This window comes from Suricata suricatta, chromosome 10 (assembly GCF_006229205.1).
Source record: "Suricata suricatta isolate VVHF042 chromosome 10, meerkat_22Aug2017_6uvM2_HiC, whole genome shotgun sequence".
NCBI lineage: Eukaryota > Metazoa > Chordata > Mammalia > Carnivora > Herpestidae > Suricata > Suricata suricatta.
Genome location: NC_043709.1, coordinates 93544115 through 93557705, shown reverse-complemented (window position 1 = coordinate 93557705; position 13591 = coordinate 93544115). Strand labels below are relative to the sequence as shown.

At 37.9% G+C, this 13591-nt stretch overlaps 1 protein-coding gene across 1 annotated transcript in view; it reads right to left on the bottom strand.

Moving 5' to 3' along the window:
- LRP6 (LDL receptor related protein 6) overlaps positions 1–13591 on the bottom strand; it is a 155766-nt gene that overhangs the window by 26001 nt on the left and 116174 nt on the right. Inside the window, exons 11-14 of the mRNA XM_029953317.1 lie at positions 11859–12043; positions 10899–11225; positions 2691–2893; positions 581–792 (exon numbers count right to left, since the gene is read on the bottom strand). Coding sequence (XP_029809177.1) covers positions 581–792; positions 2691–2893; positions 10899–11225; positions 11859–12043 — 927 coding nt within the window. The remainder of the gene's footprint in view (positions 1–580; positions 793–2690; positions 2894–10898; positions 11226–11858; positions 12044–13591) is intronic.

Sequence of the window (13591 nt, the reverse complement as noted above, 5' to 3'; positions counted from 1 at the left end):
CTAAAAATAAGTCATAAATGAATTATTTCTTATATTTAACTTTTAAAGTTCATCTTTCTTGTAACTCTTTTCAAGTAAGCTTAAGCAAGCTTCATTCGCTCAGATGCATATGAGTACTATTTTACCAAATGTAAAGCTCTGTACTGAATGAAAGAAAACATTAGTTCTTGTCATAAAGGAACCTAAAGTCTTAGTAGAAAATATAACATGGAAAAACAATGAAGCAGAGGACTTAGCATAAGTAGAGAGAGGCATAGATATAGAGTGCTGGGTATTTGGGAAAGGGGAAAACCACACCACGCTGAGCTGGGGGAGATGGAGGAGAACTTCCCTGCAGTTTAAATGGTCTCAGACGTATGGGCAGAAATTAGAACTAAAGCAGTAGTGGAAAAGGAAAGAGATTCTAGGCAGTAAAATCAGAGAAAGCAAAAATAGAAAGTGGTGGGGCAGGTAGATAGAGACTATCCAGTTTTTTCACTGAAGCACAGGATATTTAAAGGTAAGTAACAAATGAGCTGAAAAGGAAGGCTGACAAGGATCTCAGATGCCAGGATATCTGAATGCAACTCGAGTAACACACCCTTTCTCCGGGTTTACAACAATGGCTCGAGGTCGGTCTTGCTCGCCTTTTAATACCACTCCAATTGATCTCCCATCTAATCTTGTTACGTTAATGACATTGGTGGCCTCACAAGTCCAGTAAATGTAGCGGCTATAAATATCAATGCTGAGATCATAGGGTTGTATTTCCAGGTTCTGATTTGGAACTGAGCTCACAACCACAGTAAAACCCTAGGGAAAGAAAAAGACACACACAGAAAATTAGACTCCAAGCCAGAGAGCCTTGAGCGGATCGCTCCAAGGCTCACATGATATAAACCAACTCTCAAGTCTCACTAGACATTTCTTACTCATAGATATTTTTTATGGGTAACGTGCTTCTTTGTTTCCGGGTATACAGCGGAGGAGGGAACTGAGGCCACATTAGTTGCTCTAGGAACCTGACAATGCATTGATGACAGTTGGAAGGTGGCAGCAGTCTCCCGTAAGCTGGATACAGCTGTGCTAGAACCATACCTGGAAGTTGGAAGTCTTCCAACACAGTGGTTCTCAAACAGGGGCATCTGGCACCATGGGGAGACATATTGGATTGCCACATCTATATGGGTACAAGTACTATACAATGGGTGGAGGTCAGGGATGCTGTTAAACAGCTTACATCCCTCCACAACAAAGATTTATATAGCCTAAAAATGTCAACAGTGCTTAAGATGAGAAACTGCTTACAGAGACAACAGCAATTAGGGCTAGAAACTGCATTGACTAGTCATGCCCTTCTCCAATCCTCAAATCACCGCCCCCCCCAAAAAAAGTTTTTAACAAAGCAAAACAATAGGGAGGTTCTGTTCATCTCTTCTATATGAATAAGTTATATTTCATTGCCTTGGCAACTGTGAGATAATATATTCCTTAATGAGGCCATCTTATTTATCTGCTGTATCTGTGGCTGTATAATAACAGCTACAGTTTCTCTTACTTATCAGTCAGTTCTAGTCTATATAGTGTAAGGGGCATCTGTAATACACCACTATAGCTACACCCCTCAATGATCCCCCAACAGCCCCCCCCCCCCACATGATGACCTCACCCTTTTCTTGGGAGATATTAAGACACACCAGGGATGCCTAGGTGGCTCAGTCAGTTAAGTGTCAGGCTTCGGCTCAAGTCATGAACTCACGGTTTGTGGGTTCAAGCCCCGTGTCGGGCTCTGTGCTGACAGCTAGCTCAGAGCCTGGAGCCTGTCTTTGGATTCTGTGTTTCCCTCTCTCTCTGACCTTCCCCTGCTTATGCTCTCTCTCTTTCTCTCAAAAATAAATAAAAACTTAAAAAAAAAAAAGACACACCAAAACTTAGTAATCCAATCTCCCTAAATTCTAATACATTCATAATTCAACATCACTGCTATAAGGAAGACAAATAATTATTCATAGTAATCCCCAGTCTAAAACTGGCCACCAGAAAGAAAGTAAAGTAGTATGGATAAATGTATGTAAACCATGACTGGTATGCAAGCATACACAATTGATAATATTTTTATTCTCATACTCCCCCCAGTCACCAAATAATAGCCCCCCTATCATTACGTTAATGATAACATATCATCAGATTTTTTTTAACTTTACCAAGACTGTGTTATATGTTTCCTATCCTCTAAACCTTTTAAAAATAATAATAATAGAACTGTTGTTTACTGAGTCCATATATACTATGTAACAGATAATGGGCTATGTGCTTTATATTGTTTTCAGCTAAAAAGTTCCTAAGAATCTCAGTGAGTGACACAGATCAAAACCAAGGTCTATTTAATTTCAAAGCTTCTAACATTCCATGTAAATGAAACCATAATGGAAAAAACTAAACAGATATGAGTGGTAGCGACAAAGTCATTACCAACATATGAACATAAGTTTTCCTTATATAATTTTTATTCCAACAGCATCATCAAACCAATAGGATCTATGATAATGATCAAAGATCATTAGGAGGAAAAAATGCTGCTAGGTCCAGAATTTCAGGTTCTCTCTCTCTCTCCCCCTCTGCCCCCCACCTCAAGAATTAAGTAAAAAAGTTGGTTGGTTAGTCCAATTACTAGGCAAAGGAAACAGAATCTGAACTGGGCCCTGAATTACCTGGCTGCCATCTTCTTGTGCTTTTCGGATCATGTTTTGTCGTGAGTCAATCCAATAGAGTTGCTTGTCCAGTGGGTCATAGTCAATGGCCCGGACATTCCGAAGGCTGTGGATGGGAAGGATGATGTCAGGGCTCTGCTGCTCATCAATCACCATGCGGTTGATGGCACTCTTCTGACTGAAGAGCAAGAAAGTAGTTGGCGCTTAAAGAAAGAAAAGAGCAAATTTTAAAGGCAATTACTCTAAATCTTGAGTCACTCAAAGATTTGATCAACCTGTTGTCTACATTTCATGCAAAACAGACCCAGATGTTGGAAGAGGTAAGGCTGAGGACAAAACCTTCTGGCATGTCCCCAGAACTCTCCTCAAGGTGACACTAATGAGTACTATGTTACCAAACCAGTTGTGAATTTACCCAATGACATAGGCACCTAGCTTATTTTGTTCCATCTTGTCCACAGTGTCATAAAAGGAGACTTGATTTCAATAAAGCATTTGATAAAGATATCAAAATTCTCCTTGTATGCCAAGTGAGTAATCCTACTCCTCCAAAACTGATTCTGTGGGTGGCAGGAAACCTGGGTTTCCATAGGTCAAAGCAGAAATTTCAAGACTGGTTTTAGTCTCAGCTCTTTCATTATCTAGTCACTTGATCATAACTAAGTCACTGGACCTCTTTGGGTCAAAGTTTGCTCAATTCTAAAGTAAGGTTACAGCTATCTTGTCCTGCTCATTGAGTTCCTATAAGAATTTTACAACATTTATTGAAGATACTTTAAGAATTAACGGTGCCTGGGTGACTCAGTTGGTTAAGCCTCCTACTCTTGATTTCGGCTCAGGTCACGATCTCACGGTTCATGAGTTTGAGCCCTGCATCAGGCTCTGCACTGTCAGTGTGGAGCCTGCTTGGGATTCTCAGGGCACTTGGGTGGTTTAGTAGGTTGAGCGCCTGGTGTGGGCTCAGGTTATGATCTCAGTTCCTGGGTTCAAGGCCTACGTCAGGCTCTGTGCTGACAGCTCAGAACCTGGAGCCTGCTTTGGATTTTGTGTCTCCCTCTCTCTGCCCCTCCCCTATTTGCACTCTCTCTCAAAAATAAACAAACACATTAAAAAAAATGTAAGGGTATGTGTTTGTGCCTGGGTGGGCTTCTGACTTTGATTCATGAGTTTGAGCCCCAAACAGTGCTGACAGCTCAGAGCCTGGAGCCTGCTTTAGATTCTGTGTCTCCCTCTCTGTCTTCCCCTTCCCTGCTCACTCTCTCTCTCTCAAAAATAAATAAACATTGGGGTGCCTGGGTGGCTCAGTGCGTTGAGTGTCCGACCTCGACATGATCTTATGGTTCATGGGTTTGAGCCCCACATGGGGCTGTGTGCTGATAATTCAGAGCCTGGAGCTTCGTTCAGATTCTGTGTCTCAGTCTCTCTTTGCCCCTCCCCTGCTCATGCTCATGCTCTGTCTCTCTCTCTCAAAAATAAACATTAAAAAAATAAAAGGAAAACATTAAAAAAAAGGCATTATGTCAATTATACCTCAATAAAAAAAGTGTAAGGTATTATATAAGCGTAAAGTAAAAGTATTATTATATCGGTTGCAGTAGCAATAAAGTTAGTATTCATAAAAATTATATCCACGTGGATTCCAATTATAGGTTTTATCTTGCATTGTGTGGATAACTGCAAGGAAAGCCAGTAAAAATCTCTAACTAGTTCTCACACACATATGCACACACAAAATTAGTAATAACACACACACACTTTATATTCATTATCTCTATCCTCATAAAAAAAAAAACCCTTGTATTTATATTTTTACCAAAAAAAATACATTAATCTGATATTAAGCTGATGTCCTAAATTTATGAAATGGGGAAATACAACAGAGACTAATCTGGGGACTAAGCCATGGATTACTATGCAGAAAAACATCTAGAAAACAACAGTATTTGGGGCACCTGGGTGGCTCAGTTGGTTAAGCATCCAACTCCTGGTATCAGCATAGTAGCTCAGGTCATGATCTCATGGTTGCCCCACTTGGGATTCTCTCTCTCCCACTTTCTCTGCCCCTCCCCTGCATATTTTCTTCTCAAAAAATAAAGACACAGCATTTGACAGTGCTACCAACAACTTTAAAGTCTATTAAGTATTTTGAAAACCTTCATTAAACCATATATAAAAATTCCGTAATTATACTCCATTCTCTTGGTATTCAGTCATCACCTAAAACCAGTGGAATTCTGTTCTTTTCCTGGACATAAACACAAGTGGCCAGTCTAAACGTCCTTGCTGTATTTCCTCCCAGGCCCCATTCTTCATGACTCCATCGTGTGTGGTTCCCTGGTTTACTTCACATTTACGCCCAAATGTACGTTGGCTTAAATCCCAAAGAAACTCATTGGTACTCATAAAGAAACTGGTATTTACAACCCTGAAATTCCTTTTTTTTTTTTTTAATGAAGCATTGTTGACACACAATGCTATATTCACAACACTGAAGCTCTGCTTGGAAGATTTAGAAAGGATCCCCATGATCACACTGGAACCCTCCATTAGTTGGAGTCAACTCCATTACATACTGACTTAACAACTTTTAGCAATTTTAGTAGAACACATACCCTAAGTAGTAAGAATATATGTCACAACAGGGTAGCTTTTTTTTCCCCTAAAGAATTATTTTTTGGCAGTAATACTTTCTTGTAATTGAAGAAAAAAGGGGTAGGGAGAAGCTCTAAAGTTTCCAACAGAAGAATCATCACTTATACTAAGACATACAATGAGGCTTAGACTCCAGAGTTTTAGTTGCCAACTTTTCCTGCCTGGGAAACAATCAAATATATATTTGGCTCCTACCATGTTTTACTGGGTACTTGTTTTGAGTCAAGTATTAGCCTTCAATTAGATTCTATAATTAGGTGTTTTAGAAATGTAGATTAAGACAAAGCCAAATATGTCAAAAAATAAGTCAAAATAAATGCTTGTTCTGAAAAGTCTACATTTGACAGTAATGGAAACTGATGTTCTCCCATATTTCAATGAAGATTTGATTCACTCATTCAGTGCTTAAAGTGACAAAGAATATGCAATTTTGTAAGCTCAAATCCACCTAATTTATGTAACCTCTAACTCCCTCATCTCCTGCAGAAAGGTACTTTAAAAACTGTCATACAGACTGTCCGAGTTTTACATTCTCGGAGGGAGGTTTTCAGCTCCTTTGAAGGTACAACTGTTCACCTGCAGCTTACAAGAAGGCAATGCTCTTGTGGAAGATCTTCATAAACTACAAGGCCAAGCCTATCACATCTGACTGTGCCATTTGTGCACTGTGCCAAGGGCACGAGTAGGGACCAAAGTCCAGTCCACACTCCATTAGCCAAGCCATGCACCTGTGTAGCTGCAACTGCTGAAAGGAAACCATCTTTTCATAATTTGCACAAAGGTGCCACCTCAGTACTGAACAAGGGATTAAACAATTTGGCCTGTTTCCTCCCTGACTTGATCTCTTTATTCACTCTAATCCAGTGACACTGGTCCCATAGGTGTTCCTCTAACATGCCAGACATGCTCCCTCCCAGGGCCTTTGCATTTCCAGTCTCTTTTACTTAACAGGTTTTCTCCCAGATACCCACATAGCTCATTTCCTCACCTCCTTCAGTTCTTGACATAATGTCAATTTATCAGTAATGATTCCTCTGATCATTGTATCTAACACTGCAATCCTCCTTCTCACCCTTTCTTGCTCTTAATATTTCTCTAAAACATTTATCTCCATCTAACCCAATATACAGTTTACTTACATGGTTCACTATCTGTCCCACTGGACTATTTCATTCACTACTACACTTTCCACTGGCTCAAATAATGCTCAGTATGTAGCAGACATTCACTATATGTTCATTGGAAGAATAAACGAATAAACACACAAAGAAACAAGCATTAGATCACAATAACTAAGGGACAGCCCTATAGCCCAAATTTTGAAGGAGAATATAATTGTTTCAGATAATTGGGAAGGACAACAAACCAACATTTATTTAGAACCCTAACATGTCACTCATCATTCTGGATATTAATCCCCAAAATCATCATCTCCATTTTTAAGGTAAGCAAACTCAGAAAGGTTAACTATTTTCCCAAGGTCACGAAGCTGGTGAATGGAATAGCATGTGTATTTTTTCCAAGTTCTTCCCTGCTTCTTCATCCTTTTATTTTATAATGATTTCCTGAATCATTACTATTTACCAAGCACTGTTCTAGGCACCTAAGATCAGTAGAAAAAACAAAACAAAACAAAAACACTACTTCAGGGAGTTTATGTTCCAATAAATAGACAATAAGCAATTAACATAATCAAGAAGTTATAGTATATAAATATTAGAGTACATAAATTATGTATAACAGAATAAGTGTTACAGGAAAACAAAAAAGTACAAGTAAGGAGGACTGGCAATGCTAAGTAGGGTGGAAGGATGATTTGCAATTTTAAATAGGGTAGATCAAGTCTCACTGTGTAGGTCACAAGTAAGCAAAGACTTGGAGATGAAGTATATCCATGTAAATATTTGCAGGAAAAACATTCCAAAAGGCAATAAACAGTACAATAGAGCCGAGAGTAGCCAGCATATTTGAAAACAATGAGGCTAGGGTAGCTGTCATGAAGAGAGCAAGGGGAAGAATAATGAAAGCCAAGGTTAGAGAAGCAAAAGGGGAAGGATGCAAAGTGTAGGATTCAGATCATGCAGAAACCCATAGGTCATTATAGGAACTAGGTTTTTACTCTCTGTGAAATGGTGAGCCATTGTAAGATTTTGAGCAGAGAAACAACATGATCTGATTTAGTTTTTGAAATACAGGTCAAACATAAAAATATGCTCAATATCATTCACCATCAGGAAAATACAAATCAAAACCACAATGAGATACCACCTCACACCTGTCAGAATAGCTAAAATTAACAACACAAGAAGCAACAGGTGTTGGTGAGGATGCAGAGAAAGGGGAACCCTCCAACACTGTTGGCGGGAATGCAAACTGGCACAGCCACTCTGGAAAACAGCATGGAGGTTTCTCAAAAGTTAAAAATAGAACTACCTTACAATTCAGCAATTGCTCTATTAGGTTATTTACTCAAAGGATACAAAATTACCGATTCTAAGGGGTACACATGTCCCAATGTTTATAGCATTATCAACAACAGCCAAACTATAGAAAGATGTCCACTGACTGATGAATAGAAGATGTAGTATATATACATTGGAATATTACTCAGCGATCAAAAAGAATGAAATCTTGCCATTTGCAACAATGTGAATGGAGCTATAGTGTATTATGATAAGCAAAATAAGTCAGAGAAAGACAAACACCATAGGATTTCACTCATATGGGAATTTAAGAAACAAAACAGATGAACATATGGGAGAAGGGAAAAAAAAGGAAAGAGAGAGGTAAACAAACCATATCTTAAAGAACAAACTCAGGACTGATGGTGGGAATTGGGTGGGGGATAGGCTAAATGGGTGATGGGTAATAGGGAGAGCACTTGTTATGATGAACACTGGGTATTACATGTAAATGATGAATCACTGAATTCTACTCCTGAAACCACTACTGCACTGTATGTTAACTAACTAGAATTTAAATAAAAATCTGAAAAGAATACATATATACATACATGAAACACAGGTCAAGGAGTAAATTACACACAATGTTGGAAAACTTTCTAAAGGCAAGCACTTTGTGTGAAATTTCTCATAATCAGCCTTGGAATCTAATATGTCTCTACACAAATATTAAGAGTACTAATTATAAAAAGAGGACACAACAGGGGCACCTGGGTGGCTCAGCTGGTTAAGCACCCGACTCCTGAATTTGGCTCAGGTCATGATCTCAGTTTGTGGGTTTGAGCCTCACATCAGGCTCTGCTCTAGAGCTAACAAATGTTAGCAGCAAAAACACTGATCTCAAAGTGTCTTTCCATATTCCCCTTGTCTCCATTCTCCATCAGTCATTATTCCTATTTTCTTCCTTCCATTCAATGTTAAACTTCTTGAAAAAGAGAACTACTTCCCTTCCCTTTCCCTTTCTCCACTCACATTCTGACCAACTCTAATCTTTAACCATTATTTCCCTGTAACTCCTCCCTTCAGGATTACTAATCACCACTTTCTTTAAGAATCCAGTAAACATGATTTTAGGATTCACCTAACTCAGCCCATCAACAGCATTCAGCACAGTTCTCTGTTTTGGAATAATCTTATTTCTGATGCCACCATTCTCTCCTGCTTTTCCTTTTACCTCTCTGGATGCTACTTTTCAGTGTCCACTGCAAGGTCTCCCTCCTTAGACAGAATTCCTTAGGTTACTAAGCCCCTTCCTTTCTCTATACTGTCAAACTGCAGCCAATGGCTGCATCTTGTCCTGCTGTCCATTCTGGAACAGTTTTTTGGAATTCAGACACATTTTAAAAATTTCTTGTCTATGGCTGCTTTGATGCTACAGTAGACAGAGTGGAACAGATATGAGAAATTATATGACTCGCATAGCCTACATGTTTACTCCCTGGCCCTTTACAGAAAGTCTGTGAACTCAGCTCCATATCCTCTCCCTAAGTAATTTTACCAATTTTAAATACATGCTGGCAATTCCAAAATTTATTTATCTTCAACCACATGTCTCCCCTCTTCTATCCAACCACCTATTAAATGTATCTATGTCAATGTCCCATAGGGAATTCAATATAAACATGCCTAACATTAAACTTCTCACTCTAGTTTTCTCATCTCCCACCTACCTAACTACTCAAACCAAAAATCTAAAAGTCACCTTTGCCTCCTCCCTCTTCTGCTTCCTCACATACAACCTATTATTCTGCTCATTCTAGCTTCAAAAATACCTTCAATCCATCAGCTTCTCTGTCACCACTGCCCCAGGCACACCTGCACAATTCTGCACAATTACCAAACCAGTCTGGCCAACCTCCCTGCTACCCCCAGCTCTTTCTCTTCATATCCATTCTACACAACAATCAAATCATATTATACCTTAATTTTCACAGCAACCTTACTCAGTAGTTACTATTATTATTCCCATTTTACAAGTGAGAAAATTCAGGCTTAAAAAATTTATGTAACCTTAGTAAAACTCAAAACCATTATGTAGCAAAGACTCCATTAAATCATTAAACTATAAACCTATAAACTTATATTCTTTCTTTTTCCCAACTGAAGTCTTTGTGTCAGAACACACTGAATCCATTCCTATGTGACTTCTTATACTTTCAGTTACAGAATAAAGTAATTTCAATAGTTAACTGAATAGTTAATAGCTAATCCAATATCCTATAGCAGTTTTGTTACCAGCCACCCTAGTGAACCATATCCTATACTCTTCTGCCATGAATTTACTCTTTCTGATCAAATTCTCTATTTCTTTATCATATCTAGCAATTTGTTTTCACCTGTTCATCAAGACATGGGCCTTCACACACACTTGAGTCATGAACCAGGTTTCCTCAAGCCAACAATGTTTGTTACACATTGTGTCTTCATGTCATTAGCACAGTTATGTGTGTGTTTAATGTGTATTTAGTATGTGGTATGTACTACTAATACTTAAATATCAGAGGATATTACAGCCAAGAAAAATCTGGATGACTGTAGAAGATCTGGTAAATCCGCTGGAATTAAGTAGTAACTAACGCTCAAAGCATGGTTCTTTAGTTTCCCATATATTTACAATTATTTCACACCAGGATAAATTTTCCAGCTGGCCTCTTATACACTTAAATTTTTATCTTTAGTCTATACTGTGAACTTCAAAGGACAAGGAGGTTGTATTTTGAAGATTCTCTGTTTTACTGTCTGTACTTTATAATAGATATAACATAAGTAACAAATATATAATAAATTATATATAGTATGCACAAATGACTGTCTGTCTCAATGAAGCTATACAATTGTGCTCTAAATATTTAATGTTCAAAAGTAAAAGACTTAATTTTCTGTAATACCAATTTTTCCACATCCGCAACTGGCTATCATCAAACAGTAGGTTACAAAAATGTGCATTTTTCCATCTTTAGTCCTTCCCTTTTGTTAAATGACCAACTCTGAACTCTACAACTTGTTAACTCTAGAAAGAACATGAACTACAGTGTTTTCAAAATCCTGCCTTCTCCTCGAATTCTAGTTTGCACTGGGTGGGAATGGAGCTTACCACTACACGTCCTGTTGTCAGCATTAAGAGAATAGTGGGCAGGGCACCCACAAACAAAACCCCCAACTGGCACAGCCAAGCAGAGGTGGGAGCAGTGCCCATTGCTGGAGGCACATTCATTCCACCCTGCCTGCCGAGAGGAGTGAAAGACAAGGATGTCCATCACATAATCCAAATGGCCCTGAATGATGGTGCGGTTTTGGCCGCTGGTTTTGTTGGCACGTTCAATGCTGCGTCGGCTCCAGTCCGTCCAGTAGATGTAATCTTGGTATTGAGTTAAGCCAAAAGGATGAGGCAAGTCATCTGCTATAACTTCCCGGTTGAGTCCTATTTTCAGAAAGGCAATAGACAGGGGAAAAGTAGAGGTATGAAACATGTGAGAGTAAAGAGTCTTACTGGCCAAAAGGAAAAAAGTTGTAACATACAAAATATTACATTTGTAAGCAATTTAAAATAGAACAATTTCTTTAAAAGCAATTTTAAAACCAGACCAGTCCTGTGAAATCAATCCATCTACAGTCTGACCCCATGCCTCCAACTTCTATTCTTGCTATATAAATCAGTGAGTTTGCTTAAACTCCAAATAGTCTATTTTGACTGCGGTCTTATTTTCTCTCCATAAGGGTCTATAAGTTGAACTTTTCGTATTCCTTCCATAAAAAGATGGAAATGCATATACTGTATTTTACTAGTACAAAGAGTCACATCAGGAATACCTAGGGAGTTATAAATTCCACAACGAGCCCAACAATAATGAAATTTCCACAAAATAAAGAGATGTGAATCCAAGAACCTGGCCCACTATTAATAAACAGGATACAATGTCAAACAAAAAATCTAGACATTCATATGAAGTTGTTAATAGTATCTAACCAATGGTAAATAGCAGTCATGGATTTTTGCATGGAAAGAATAACATACCATCTGTCTGATTAAAAAAAAAAAAAAAGTACGGCTTACCAAGCATATTTGAAGATTCTATTAAGTTGGTGTCCAGGTCTGTCCAATAAAGCCTCCTTTTAGCATAATCAATAGTTAGGCCATTTGCCCGCCCTACATTTGGAACTAATGTAGTACGTTCACTTCCATCCATGGCAGCTCTGTCTATTTTAGGTTTTCCACCCCATTCAGTCCAATACATAAATCTAAATTCAAAACAACAGATATATAACAGGTCACTTTTGATTATTTGGGAGAAAGGGTCATATTCATGCATGGTAACTAAATAAATTAAAAGAAAATATACACTAAATCAAGGAAATTGGTGAAACCAAATCACAGTTATGATTTTTTCAATTATTTTGGCACCCTCAACTAAATATTTTTTCTCATCTCCTAAAAAGGAAGTGAGTCAGCTTTCTTTAGTCTTTCCAATGAATTTGTTCCATGCAAAACCCAGAAACTGGAAACAAACCAATGATATCCATCCTACAGCACTTGCATTTATACAACAAATATTCAAGAAGATACCAAAAACTTACAGTTCTGGGCTTAGAATCTGATTCACTTCTGCATAAAATATTTTTATGTCTTTACATGTTTCTGAACACAAGTAATTTGAGGTTTTAAATTTTTAGACTTATTTTTCAACTTATATAATCAACTCTCCCCAAAAACAAGTTGCATGAGTATATCAAAGGTAAAAGTTAGTAGTCTTTAAATGGAGTTAAAAAGCAAAGTTTGATATGTATTTGGTCACACAGTCCAAAGGCACATACTATGTGTGTAAGAGCAGTGAATCACCCCTTACTGTGTCAACTGGGCAGTGAACAATACTGCTATAATCCCTGTAAAATTTTAGAACATGATCTTGCTTTTATATTATTTTTCCAAGTTTTTCACATTAACTTTAGAGCAGCCCCACGGTATAGGCTGTTTATAGATGTAAAGAGGCCAAAGCAATAAAATAAATGTGAGTGATCTAATTTCTTCAACTCAGTCACACGGGCTAGAACTAGTCACATTGGGCTAGAACTAGAACCCAATCCTTAGCTAAGTACTTTTTCAACTAAACTAGTAAGGTGCTAGTTTTGAGATATTCCGAATACTGAAACTAGAAAAGCACTCCACATGCCAACTCTCATCAAATACCTGAGGACAGACATTTACTCATCAGCCGGTCAGCTGATGGCTGACTTGGTAGCAATTCATGAACATGCTTTTCTGAAAATTAACATTAGTCTTGGGTTTTGTTTGCATTTGTACTTGTCAGCTGACAGGCACGTGCACACAAGAAGAAAAGACAAACAACTGTGAGACAAATGTCACAGTTGCCAGCAGCCAAATAAACTGGAGTCCTAAGTCCCAACTATGAAATTTATCTGTGTGATAACTAATGCTTAGAGTAAAGATTACCATAATCCAACCACAACATGTTAGCACAGAGAAGCTATGTTTCCTATGGCCTTCAAACTAGATGGTAAGTAGGTAATATTGGAATTGATGTCATTTCAAGGAATCTATTTTTAATTACAGATATGGTAAATATACATATGTGTTCACATTGTTAACTTCTGCTTTTAAAAGTGGAATTATTCTTCAAATTTCAGATTTCTTAGCTGTTGGCTTTTTAAACTTGCTAAACCACATAAGAGGATCACCTATCCTTGAAAAATGTTATGTTGCAAATAAATTTTTTTAATTGAAAACAGTTTATTATTTAATATCAAAGTTTCTCTAAGCTTTTAACAATG